The 13,487-nt window shown below is 41.7% G+C and overlaps 1 protein-coding gene across 2 annotated transcripts; it reads right to left on the reverse strand.

Annotated features, from left to right (window-relative positions):
• Window positions 1-1,086: 1,086 nt before the first annotated feature.
• LOC142984947 (putative fatty acyl-CoA reductase CG5065) lies at window positions 1,087-11,494 on the reverse strand. 2 transcript variants are annotated; one of them, XM_076132849.1, is made up of 13 exons: window positions 11,412-11,494; window positions 11,085-11,259; window positions 10,504-10,620; window positions 9,910-10,029; window positions 9,545-9,670; window positions 7,452-7,597; window positions 6,608-6,720; window positions 6,065-6,257; window positions 5,617-5,763; window positions 5,207-5,296; window positions 4,708-4,872; window positions 2,610-2,708; window positions 1,087-2,174 (listed from the first exon to the last, which is right to left on the reverse strand). In XM_076132849.1, exons 2-13 carry the CDS (start codon window positions 11,178-11,180, stop codon window positions 2,057-2,059), a joined length of 1,530 nt encoding a protein of 509 aa, XP_075988964.1. In that variant the 5' UTR covers window positions 11,181-11,259; window positions 11,412-11,494; the 3' UTR covers window positions 1,087-2,056. The 2 variants fall into 2 exon arrangements, with proteins under 2 accessions (XP_075988964.1, XP_075988962.1); XM_076132847.1 differs by having other exon boundaries at window positions 11,416-11,493.
• Between the last annotated feature and the right edge of the window lie 1,993 nt (window positions 11,495-13,487).

Genomic DNA, 13,487 nt, shown 5'->3' on the forward strand with positions numbered 1-13,487 from the left:
GATATTATGTATGTATTTCAAAGTAACAGTGTCATTTCAAATTGAGTGTAGTTTGAGTATTTGTTTATATGAAAAAAAATGGTCAAGAAAATAACCTACTTATTTGTTAAGTCGGTTAAAATTGACGTAGGTATTAAACATTGGCGTGAATATAATTTTATAATAAAGACGTGTTTGTGATGTAAATGAATGTGTTGTAGGGAGAGACGCCGCGGCTGTATATTAGTGTAGCACATACAAGTAATGTCCACGGTATGTGGCACTGATTTTAAATACTTCGCGAACTCGCCGACACGCTGACATATGTGGGCGACTTTATATCAAAGGCAGAAGGCATTACGCCGACATATACCTTGTGAAATACAGTCGTAGTATGTCAGTGGGTCGGCAATTTTGGTATGTTTACTTCATGGCAGCCGACGGGTCGCCGACAATGATTTTTTTATTTAAAGAGTCGCTCACATGATCTCGCCGACATACTTCGGCGTGTTGACGATTTTAGTGTTTAATTTAAAAGCAGTCTACATGTTCTACAATGATTGTTTTTAATTTTAAAGTCCCCATAAGACATATGTCGGCGGATCGGCGATCCTATATTCTATTAGACCTTACGACCGAATGCAAATAATTTTGTACCTTTTGCAAATATGCATAGAAGCAAATGTTAACTTCTCATTTCTTTGAATAACTATCGATTAACTTATCAAGCAAATTTTCCTACAGCTTGTTTCAAACGTTTCCTGTTACTTTCACTTGCAGATAGGTTATCTAACTGACTGAGAAACTTATCCTTAATCATGAATTTTTAATAAAATAAAGGCCAGTTTCACAGCTGATGAATAAGTGATAGATAAACTATCTACTGGATAAAGTGGTGAAAATGTATGAAGAATGTGTCAGTTTCGTCTGATAAGCTATCTGGTAGTTATCCAGAGGTTATGTATATGAGAGTATATAAAGTCAGTGTTACGTACAAGTAACGATTAGAGCGAGAGTGAAGGACGCGCCGAGCGCCGGACACCCAACACCAAGGATTATATTATATAGTATAAATGAAAATGGAATTGGAAATTAATAAATAATATAAAATATATCAGGCTTTTATTAACACTTATATTTTAATTTAATATAACGTTCTTTTATTACATAATTTACAACTAATTTCCAACCAAATGTTTGTGTAAAATATTTAATTAAATACCTGTTTTACCTGTTTAATATGTATATCAGTACCACAGCCTAATTGTATTCCTATTGTAACCTAATTCTATATAAAATTTATTTTTGTACATAGTTATTAATGTTGGCCTTTTAAACCCTAATAAATAATTCAAATATAATTAATTTCGAAGCTTGAAAGTCAGTCCATTATGCCTAATACATTATTTTGGACGGATTTTAAACCATAACACAATGTTCATATAAAAAAAATAAGAGATGAATAAAATAATACTATACTCTGGCCATTTCAAACGTGTTCACTACGTGATGTCATTATATCTGTGTCTCTCACTCACTACACATTGTCACATTCACATGATTCTTTTGATTATGACGTAGTGAGCACGATTGTAACGGCCTGAGTATAGCCACATAATTTTGTATGAAAAACTGATCAGCGTCCCTAGCGTATTTTTCAAGAACATTTTTTTTACCAACTACTTTTAATTGTGAAACGTCCGCTACTCGAATTAGGGTTGCCAGATGTCCGGGATTTCCGGGATTGTCCCGGAATTTTACTTTACAAAAAAAATCTTGTTTTTGCTAAGCTACGATGCTACGCTAATGTAGTCTCTGACAGGAGACCAATACTCTGATTCCGTTCCTGGCCCCAGAAATGTCCAAGAAATGACTTGTATCTGGCAACCCTTGCTCGAATGTAACAAAGCGTGTAGCGCGCGTCAAATGACTTTGTATTAATATAGATAATTAAGTGTATATTCCGGCACCTACGTTCCTTTCCTATATCTCTTATTCTATTGTTCCTTTCCTCGCCGTGTCTTGCAGCTATGTTCAGACACATAGTTATTAGCTGTGTGTTGTAAGAATGAAGTAGTCAACACTTGCAGTGCTGGCGGGCTTTCCTGCTGAGCACGAGCGCGGCGACGAACGCGAGCAGTTTGTAGCAGCACAGCGACAGCAACAACGTCACGCCGTAGTGGATGTAGCGCAGTCTGCAGACAAACACACTATGTTATAGCTCACTATACTCAGGCCATTTCAAATGCACGACTCAGCCCTGGTTCTGAGGAACATCAAGCGGTAGTTCATCTAGTCAAACTGTCATTTCTATATGAGGTTAAACGCTATTGAATAGATAAACTACCGCTAAATATACCTTAGAAACTGGGTATCATGTCATTATATCTGTGTCTCTCACTCACTGCACATTGTCATATTACTATTGTAACGGCCTGAGTATACGAGCTATGTGATGCGCTATGAGCAACTTGCTTTCCGTTTAAGCCTGGGACTGAAAATCGATTGGATTCAAAATATTATCGATTGACTTCGAATGATGATCTCCCAGATGAAAAAAGAAGAATATTGTTAAACCTAACAGATGTACAATTTTTCCAGCTGGTTCAGTAATGTAGCGAGGTTCGTACCTGGTGACGTAGCGTCTGTCCTGAGGCAACGTGTCGTCGCTCTGTCGCAGGATGTAGCGGCGCGCGCCCATCACGAAGTTCCTGATGTGCTCGTCCCAACTATAACAATACATGCTCAACATTACCATCACTATTATCCTCACCAATAATCATCATCATCATCAATTATCATCATCATCGTCAATTATCATCACCTACTATTATCATCATCAATCATCATCATCATCAATTATCATCACCAACTATTGTCATCATCAATTATCATCAGCTATGCTGCGAGGATGTAATAGTTATGCTGTGAAACAATATGACCGTTTCAAAGTTCCCGTGTCATTCATCCGTAGCACACATTGTCATTTGTAGCACACACATCTGTGTCAGTCACTCGTAGCACATGTTCGTAGCACATTCATCTGTGTCAGCCATTCGTAGCACACACATCTGTGTCACTCATTCGTAGCACATGTTCGTAGCACATTCATCTGTGTCAGTCACTCGTAGCACACACATCTGTGTCACTCATTCGTAGCACATGTTCGTAGCACACACATCTGTGTCACTCATTCGTAGCACATGTTCGTAGCACATTCATCTGTGTCAGTAATTCGTAGCACACACATAGGTGTCTGTCACTCGTAGCACATGTTCGTAGCACATTCATCTGTGTCAGCCATTCGTAGCACACACATCTGTGTCACTCATTCGTAGCACATGTTCGTAGCACACACATCTGTGTCACTCATTCGTAGCACATGTTCGTAGCACATTCATCTGTGTCAGTAATTCGTAGCACACACATAGGTGTCTGTCACTCGTAGCACATGTTCGTAGCACATTCATCTGTGTCACTCATTCGTAGCACACACATCTGTGTCACTCATTCGTAGCACATTCATCTGTGTCAGCCATTCGTAGCACACACATAGGTGTCTGTCACTCGTAGCACATGTTCGTAGCACATTCATCTGTGTCACTCATTCGTAGCACATGTTCGTAGCACATTCATCTGTGTCAGTCATTCGTAGCACACACATCTGTGTCACTCATTCGTAGCACATGTTGTAGCACATTCATCTGTGTCAGTCATTCGTAGCACATGTTCGTAGCACATTCATCGGTCACTCATTCGTAGCACATGTTCGTAGCACACATATCGGTGTCTCATTCGTAGCACATGTTCGTAGCAAACACACCGGTGTCAATCATTCGTAGCACATGTTAGTAGCACACATACCGGTGTCTCATTCGTAGCACATGTTCGTAGCAAACACACCGGTGTCTCATTCGTAGCACATGTTCGTAGCAAACACATCGGTGTCACTCATTCGTAGCACACAAACCGGTGTCACTCATTCGTAGCACACACATCAATTAATTATCATCACCATCAATTATCATCACCATCAATTATCATCACCTTCAATTATCATCACCTACTATTGTCATCATCAATTATCATCACCATCAATCATCATCACCATCAATCATCATCACCATCAATCATCATCACCATCAATCATCATCACCATCAATCATCATCACCATCAATCATCATCACCATCAATCATCATCACCATCAATTATCATCACCATCAATTATCATCACCATCAATGATCATCACCATCAATTATCATCACCATCAATCATCATCACCATCAATTATCATCACCATCAATCATCATCACCATCAATCATCATCACCATCAATTATCATCACCATCAATTATCATCACCATCAATTATCATCACCATCAATTATCATCACCATCAATCATCATCACCATCAATTATCATCACCATCAATTATCATCACCATCAATTATCATCACCATCAATCATCATCACCATCAATCATCATCACCATCAATCATCATCACCATCAATCATCATCACCATCAATTATCATCACCATCAATTATCATCACCATCAATCATCATCACCATCAATTATCATCACCTTCAATTATCATCACCATCAATTATCATCACCTTCAATTATCATCACCAACTATTATCATCACCAACTATTGTCATCATCAATTATCATCATCCACTACCTACATCAACATTACCATGAACATCATCACAGCTACTCACTTGATCTTATTAATATCCAGGTGGTAGATGTGTCCGTCTGAGTGTTGTAGTCTCTGCGCGAGGCGGCGCGTGTTGTCGCAGCTGAAGCTCCACTCGCGCAGCGCGAAGAACGACAGCACCGAGTCCATCGCGCGCATGCGCACAGACAACCCGATCAGACTCATCCTACATAATAACATTGTAATAATATTGAGAACCTGCTCCTTTTTTAAGTCGGTTCAATTATGTACGGACTAAACTCGAAAACAACTATAAATATGTGGATTGCAAGCGCCAAAGATTTGTAAATATTTACTACGTAAATAGTTTCGTTTGCATATTATGTAAATGAATACTAAATAGTTGTTATAAACACGATTTTAGCAGGTACTCAAAACCATTCATGGATATAGATGAATTTTGTAGTAAATACATATTTTAAAACCAATATTGCCTGTATTCACTTAAACTACTGCTGGAAAATGGTCTACTCTCATAGAGAGAGACGGTTTACACTCACTTCATCTTGATGCCGCACAGCCTGGCGAGGTACTCGCCGGCGTACAGCGGCGCGGTCTGCAGCAGGAACGCCAGCGTCTTGTACACGTATCTGACAAGCAAACAAATACAAGTTAAACTCACTTCTCATTGTAGTTTCCAAACTCCCACATATTCTTAATTCTTGTCAAGATGCAAAATAATTATTTCATCAAAACTGTCCGGCCTACCACTTCCTCTCTTACACTTTCCATTCTGTCTTAAACTCCTTCAGTCTTATTTCTATCCCTTATGTTCGTTTCAGTGACATTACAACATGCATAATCTCCGTCGTTCTAGCTAGTGTTTTAAATACCCTTTTCTCTTCTGCAAGCTCTAATAATTCATAAAACCAGCATTACTCATTTTTAGCGCCTACTCATTTCTACTTACCTGTTCCCGATGCCGACGGCAAAGGGATAGTACAGTGGTCGCTGGCAGGGGTGGTCCCGCGCCGCGCGCAGCAGCGACGCGCGGAACTGCAGCCACGTCAGCGGGTTGTCCTGAGACACGCAGTTGTACACCCGCGTCTCACGCTCTCTGCCCAATAACAGAGTTATAACTTTACTATGTTATATTATACTGGTATTAACGCGGATATCTTACGAAGGATAAATTGACTTTAAGGTTGCTCTAGTCGTGACCGCAAAGCGACAAATAAAGCGTATGTATTCAGCTTTTTATTTAGGTATGTCTATAGCCGAAATAAAACGTTCGTTTCCGTCTAACTTTTTCACAAATCGTAAGCCTGATTAATCCAGGCCTATAACTACCTCTATCTTCTATCATAACAGACAGACAGATTGTTACATGTATAATATTAGTAAGTAAGTGCGGGTACTTGTGTGTGGCGGTGTCCCAGACGGCGGCGATCATGTTGTCGATGGCGAGGTCGACGGGCAGCAGGTCGGCGCGCAGCTGCATGCGGTTGTGGAACACGTGCAGCGCGCCGCCCGCGATGCCCAGCACCGCGCCCGTCGCGCCGCTCGCGCCCTCCACCCAGCCCGGGAACGGCGCCCGGTGGGACGACGCCACTGATACACACACCACATCATCACATGATTATGTGAAAACAGTCTGTTAACCCTGTAACCCATCCTACGTGAATATACGACAAGTTGTAACGCAATGCAAAATACTGAAACTCACACGTAGCACATGTGTAGCTAGGTAGCTACAGGACAGACTTCTTTGTCTTAACAATGGATGTCTCTAACTAACTATAGATATAAAGCGCAGTTTTCTACGACCAGTTTACTATCGAATCAAGAGTAAACAAGTAGTTCTTGCGGCAAACGTTGCAGGCGCTGATCAGTTCCATACAGAATTAGTCGATAGTCTCTCAAGTAAGTTATCAACTAATAGTGACATGGTGTGCTCTCACCGATGGAAGGTCTGAAGATGAGTCTGGCGTAGTGCGCGGCGCGGTGCTCGTGCACGCACACCTCCGCCAGCGCCTTCGTGAACACGTACGTGTTCGGCTTCGGAGATATCAGCCTGACACACACACACACACACACAAATAAGATTAATAATTCTATCACAGACCATACCCAAAACAACTATTTGAAGATCGCACAAATGTTTGTTGCATATGGGAATCAAACCCAGATACCAATGGTGTGGCTATCCTCTTAACTACTGCACCATCATCATTGAGATCATCATCAATCAAAGAACTAGTAAGTTAAGTACGCTGCAAATAATTGTGTGTGTTTACATACTAATGGTGGTCACACACCATACGTCTTATCGTTCAAACGGCATGGCGCTGCAGACAGTTCGTCCATATATATATACACTACACACGATCATCAGTTGTAACAGATCCAATCGGTTGCGTCATGCCAATTGAACGATAGTAAGTATGGTGTGTAGCCACCATAAATACAGGCGCAAACCGATTCCAAGAATTAATTTTAAAATTGATGACAAAAAATGTGGGTAGTTGTAGAAACTCGCGCTATACGGAGACGACGCTTAGCACCGACATCAGTCCGCCCGCGAGAACCGCCGAGGTAACGCGGTCGAAACGATCGGTAGAACTTTCAAATTGTTATCGCGTTTAGAAACAGTTTAGCAATTTAGAATTACGATGGAAATCAAATTCAACCAAGTGATTTTAGGCGTGGTGTGCCAATAAGTAAATTAATGCGATACACAGCTAAACAAAGTGATTAGTCGCGTGTTATAGTGAGTGTTGTGTGTGTGTGTGTGTGTGTGTGTACCGCGGCAGGATGTCGTGCAGCAGGTCGGGCGGCAGCGCGTCCAGCAGGAGGTGCAGGTGCGCGAGCTTGGCGGGCGCCGCGTACACGCGCTCCTCCACGTGGGACAGCTCCGCGTTGCTGAACGCCGTCGACACGTACATCAACACCTGCAAGAACGCTAACGGTAAGTAACAAATATTATAACAATGATATAACTATGATGTAAAACGGAGGAAGGGTCTGAAATTTATTATTTGAAGACAGTATTCAATAGGAGGTTAGGAACCTGTGACGTAGGTAGGTATATAAACAATATCGCGAGTAGCATTTTTTAGAACATCGTGACGTTTACAGCGTTTTGGTCGAGAGAAAATTGCACTTTTCTAGCATTCTAAGCTAGGTTCTGATAGTATTGATAGACGTCTTTATACCCATTAATTTGCGACTTTCGTTCGGCATAGCGTCTCTCTCGTGTAGCATAGACTTGTACTTATATCTCAATGCACATCACACAATGTCAAATCGAGGTAGGTACAGTCACAGCGCCAGATATCTTTGTGTGCGGGATCATTCCACATTTACTGAACATCAGGCAACCATCAATACACGTGTAAATACATTATTTATAATTAAATTAATATTATAATTAGACATGATTATGTAATAACAGTGAATATTAAACATACTTACTCGTTATAATTTCTAATGTTCTCCAACTTAGCTGTTATGAATACCTACATACCTAAGCATAGTATTTCTTTTATAAATACCGTCGTCATTTATCGTATGATAAGTGGTCAACTTATGCCCGGTTTCTGAGTACATTTAGCGGTAGTTTATCTATTCAATAGCGGTTTGTTATATGAGTTTAAACGCTATTGAATAGATAAACTACCGCTAAATGTACCTGAGAAACCGAGAGTAAGTGGTCCACTTAATGTCAAACTTGCTCAAGCCGCCTGAACACCTTTCATGATTGAACTACCTATTATCATCTTAAATGATAACAACCGGGACCGACTTTACGTGCCCTCCGAAGCATGGAGACGCTCAGTTTAAATACCACTATGCGGTCACCCAGCCATACATTGACCGCGCTAAACACTGCTGAACGTTACATACCGGTGGGCGTTAAACTTTCAATACTGAAATCAGTCATCTGAGTTATTCTATTCTTTGGTCTGAATTCTGATCACGAGGTCCCACGTTCAGTTCCCGGACAAAGTCAAAGAGAGAACTCAAGGAACCCAAACACGGAGTAATACGTAGACTAGACTTATTGTTAAAAAAAACAAGTGTTTAAATATACTTATTTTATTTAAATTGCATATTTATAATAATATATGCATATGCATTTATTATAATTTATTTTAAGTATGTATTTAGTTTAATGTAAATAATTAATTATTTACACAAAACTCGTGTTCATAATAAATACTATTTATGTGCACTCATCGTTCCGTGAATAACTAAAATCCATACTAATATTATAAATGCGAAAGTAACTCTGTCTGTCTGTCTGTTACTCAATTACGCCTAAACTACTGAACCAATTTCCATGAAATTTGGTATGGAGATATTTTGATACCCGAGAAAGGACATAGACTACTGTTTACCCCGGGAAAATGACGCATTCCCATGGTAAAATTCAGGTGGCGGACGAAGTCGCGGGTAAAAGCTGGTATTGAATAAAATAAATAAGTACCTACATGAAAGCCCTTGAGTCAACTGTTCGTTGTTTACAAAGTTAATAGTTGGTAAACACATAATGTTCACCACGACACGGCACGGCGCGGCGTGGCGTGTCGCGGGCGCGGTATTGACACTCTCCACCAGTACCTCCTACTCATATTTACATAGGTATATTAAGTCCTGTTTACTTCGCGCGTTAGCTTTACAGTTCAGAACATTTTTGTTATTTCATTATACCCAATATCACTTAAGACAAACTTCCATCCTCCATCCAACACCAGGGAATCCAACCTGAGACCTTGTGATCTGAAGACACATATCCTACAGCTCAGAGCTCAGATCAGCTCAGATTATGTCTGTCTGTGTGTGTGCGTGGGTGCGCATGTGTGTGTGTGTGTGTGTCTGTGTGTATGTGCGTGTACCTGCACGGCGGGCAGCTGGTCGGCGAGGCGCAGCGCGTGCTGCACGGAGGCGACGTTGTTGGCGAGCGCGGCGCGCAGCGGCTCCCAGAACCGCACCACCGCCGCGTTGTGCACCACCACCGACACCTGCACACACACCATACATATTACAGACAATACATATACTTTTCTTAACTTGAACTTGTAAACACATCAGAATTGCAAAGCTTCATCACGATTAATTTCCTTTTACGTTGAAACAAATGATCATATTTCCTAAAATACGACTCAAGTCTGCGACTGCAAGATAGGCGAATACTTAGACCGCTCGGCTACCTCCACTCGAAGCCCACAAGGCAACATGACAGTAGGACAGTGTGACATACCTCCCTGAGCGAGGCTATGTCGTCGGCGCGCAGTCCCAGCAGCGGCTCGGTGACGTCACCCGCCACCGCGCGCAGCTTGTCCAGCTGATGCGGACACACCGCGCGCACGTTGTCGAACACCTGCACGCATGTACACACGAATATATCATCACGCATGTTACACCCGAAGGTGCAGGGAGAGGTGCATTCACTCATGTTTCGATATCAATACAAGTCCCATGTAATAGGGGGCGAGCCTACTTTCATATTGACAGGTTGCTAGACCCCGGACTAATATTGACAATATTCTAATATCAACTAAGCATTCCATGGTGAGATTGAACTGAGTGTCTCCGTCATTTAGATAACAGTTGTTAAGTCATGTCAAACAGCTTTCGAGCAAATTGAACTGATTACGTTCACCTCTAACACACGACAAAATATAATCATAAAGTTTGCTTTCTTGCATTTTTTCCTTGTTTATCCCATAACTGCCCCACTGCTGGGCAAGGGTCTCCTCAGGCCTTGAGTCCACCACGCTGGCCAAGTGCGGGTAAGAGACGTTAAAGTAAAGTTAGTAGGTATAGTAATCAGTGACGGGTGTCTGTGTGTCACCTGTGACTGCTTGAGTAGTTGCAGCCTGTCAGCGGGCGCGCGGCCGCGCTTGGCTCGCAGCAGCAGGTGCAGCCGCGCGACGTCCGGACACGTGCTCAGCAGACGCTCCACCAGCACCTGCACACGCACCATGTACAATATGTACATAATGTACATATGCATATCACTACTGTGGAACAGTTCTGTACAGTCGGTAGATACCGTCTAGTGTCGAAGGTTTGACATTTAGGATGTACTGCCAAAATAGTTTCTATGACCTGATTAGATTTTCATAGAAACTCGATAGGAAGCCAGTTGTCGGTACAGAATTAAACTACTTGTAGTTGTTAGTAAAGGCCATTCGAAAGGTCTATGCTACAACTTACAAGCACGCTTCAGCTTCGTCCATGATGTACCGGACTAAACTTAATCAAATTATAATAGGTTCCTAACACATTTGCACTTGTAGACGCTTCGAGTAGTGTGATTAGTAAATGAAGTGGTTAATTTCACAACTCGAGGTTCGAACCCGAGACGTATTCACGGCAGGCCACCGAGGAAGTAGTTGTACAATATACGATGTATCAGACGTATGTGAGTACCTTGCCCATGAAGCCCGTGGCGCCCGTGATGAGCAGCTCGCGGCCGGCGTAGAAGCGCGGCAGCTGCGGCTCCAGGGACTCCTTCAACATCACCATTCTCGACCACTGATCAACCGCCGAGCAACCACTGATCAACCTCTGATCAACCACCGACCACGATGATCAACACGGTCACCTGCACGACACGCGCGTCTATGTCAGTCTAAATATTTATAAACTCACCTATGACTTGAATATAAACATATTTATCATAAATTATGCTTTAACAAAATATTTAAAAATAGTGACTAGGTAGGTTACATTCAAATATTTTTAAACAACACTTACCTACCTGATTTACGTAATAATTTAAAGTCACAATAATGTGTCCGTCGCGTGAGCTGTCTGTGAGTACTACGACGTACTACTACGTACTGTGTGGAAGTGACACGCACTAACTCATCACTGATATTAATAATAATATACGCCCGCAGGGCACCTCGAGGCGAGGTGACGGGGAGTAGCGACCCCGGCGGCGGTACCTGAGTGCCCAGGGGGAAGTCACCCTTCCTCATCTCCGGCTTGCCTTAGTTGGCTGGTCGGAGTGAAAACTGACGAGGAAGCGGTCCCCCGCCTCTGGCTTGCCTTCATTGGCCGTCCAGAGTGGAGTCGCGAGAGCAGAGCTCCCACTCTGTTCGGAGGACGGATGCTGAGCGTAAGTGGCTAGTGGGCCAGTGATGCCGGACCCTCAGGGAGCAAGTGATCTGAGTTTAACGTCCAGCGAGGCCTCTCCGTCCTTCAGCCGCTCACGTCCCTGTTGCCCCCTTGTTGCATTCTGAGCGACTAGTTTGGGGGGCCCAGTTTGTGAGTTGGCGAGTCTCCGCCTGCCATTTATACGTGTTTTACATTGTTATAGGCAGGCGCCATAGTCCCCGTAGATACATAGTTTTCCAGTCCATCAGCACCCCATCCCCATAGCCCGAGTAGTTTCTTCCATTTGTTTTGCCATAGTTCCTCACAGTCCGGTGATTGTCCTTGGGTGCATTTTATAGTGTAAACAGGGATAATCACCGGATTGTGACACCACACATTATTGATAGATTAAAGCTGTCTAAAAAGGGCCCATACGTGTTGGCTTCGGCACCACGCATGCCTTCCAAATGTCCGGGACTCCATAGTCCCGAGATATACAAAAAAAAAAAAAAAATTCAAAACATTATTTACATGTATCAATATTAACTATTTATATCTTACCGATATAAGGTAAGATATAAGTAGTTAATATTGATTTTATATTATTACATGCATATTTGTTAGGTTCAGGGGCTCCAAATCTTTTCTTAGTCCGGGACAACTTTTATATTTTTCTTTTTAGCAGGGACCACTACGTAAGTAGGTATATTGAAAATAAAGTGTGATAATCATCCTGAAAACACATATTTGACTTCCACGGACCACTGGTGGCCCACTAGTGGCCACTGGTGGAGGTTGGGAACCACTGCACTAGAATAAAATGTGAACGTTATTATTATGAAAGGTGCAGGCGGGCGGCTTCGCTGTTTGAACCTATGGGATAATGCCCACGTTAAAAAAGACCCACTTGTGTAAGTTTAATGTTTTTTTTTTTTGCGTTAATGATTGAAATAAACGGATCAAAAGGATTTATTCCTTTAACGAGTAATTAAACTAATTCATCAACCATTTATAATTGTACTAGCTGACCCGTGCAACTTCGCTTGCGTCACATAAGAGAGAATGGGTCCGAATTTTCCACATTTTTGTAACACTTTTTACTGTTACTCTGCTCTTATTGGTTTTAGCGTGATGATATGAAATATGCTTTTTTTTTACGAAAAATAATCTCAAAATTATTTATATCTCATAATATAACGAAATCGCGCTAAGGCATATCCGCCATTAAAACAGTTGCCATGACAACGGAATTTTGTTAATTCAGTGTCATTATAATATTGATTATTGACGACTTTGTTCGCCACCTGAATTTTCCCGGGAAATGCGTCATTTTCCCGGGGTAAAAAGTAGCCTATGTCCTTTCTCGGGTATCAAAATATCTCCATACCAAATTTCATGCAAATTGGTTCAGTAGTTTAGGCGTGATTGAGTAGCAGACAGACAGACAGACAGACAGACAGACAGACAGACAGAGTTACTTTCGCATTCATAATATTAGTATGGAAATACTTCCATACTAATATTATAATGTGTCAATCGTCATCGTTATCTTAGGCAAGTAGACAATGTTACAATTTAAATCGAAACAGAATCTGAAACCAAGTTTGAAATCTAATCAATATTCCGAATCAAAAATCCGTATCCTTGTCTGAATTCGTAACCGAACACAAACCGAATCCAAATCCGTATACGAAACTGTATCCGAATCAAAATAAACCCGAATCCGAATCC

Source organism: Anticarsia gemmatalis, chromosome 28 (assembly GCF_050436995.1).
Source record: "Anticarsia gemmatalis isolate Benzon Research Colony breed Stoneville strain chromosome 28, ilAntGemm2 primary, whole genome shotgun sequence".
In the NCBI taxonomy this organism is placed as follows: domain Eukaryota; kingdom Metazoa; phylum Arthropoda; class Insecta; order Lepidoptera; family Erebidae; genus Anticarsia; species Anticarsia gemmatalis.

Bases quoted from the DNA above. Each gene is read 5' to 3' on its own strand.
- LOC142984947 (XM_076132849.1), bottom strand. From the start codon at position 11,180: ATGGTGATGTTGAAGGAGTCCCTGGAGCCGCAGCTGCCGCGCTTCTAC. The intron at 4,873-5,206 runs GTGAGTGTAAAC...GTTATTATGTAG, and splicing joins CTGTGCGGCATCAAGATGAA to GATGAGTCTGATCGGGTTGT. The intron at 2,175-2,609 runs GTACGAACCTCG...GTTTGTCTGCAG, and splicing joins GACAGACGCTACGTCACCAG to ACTGCGCTACATCCACTACG.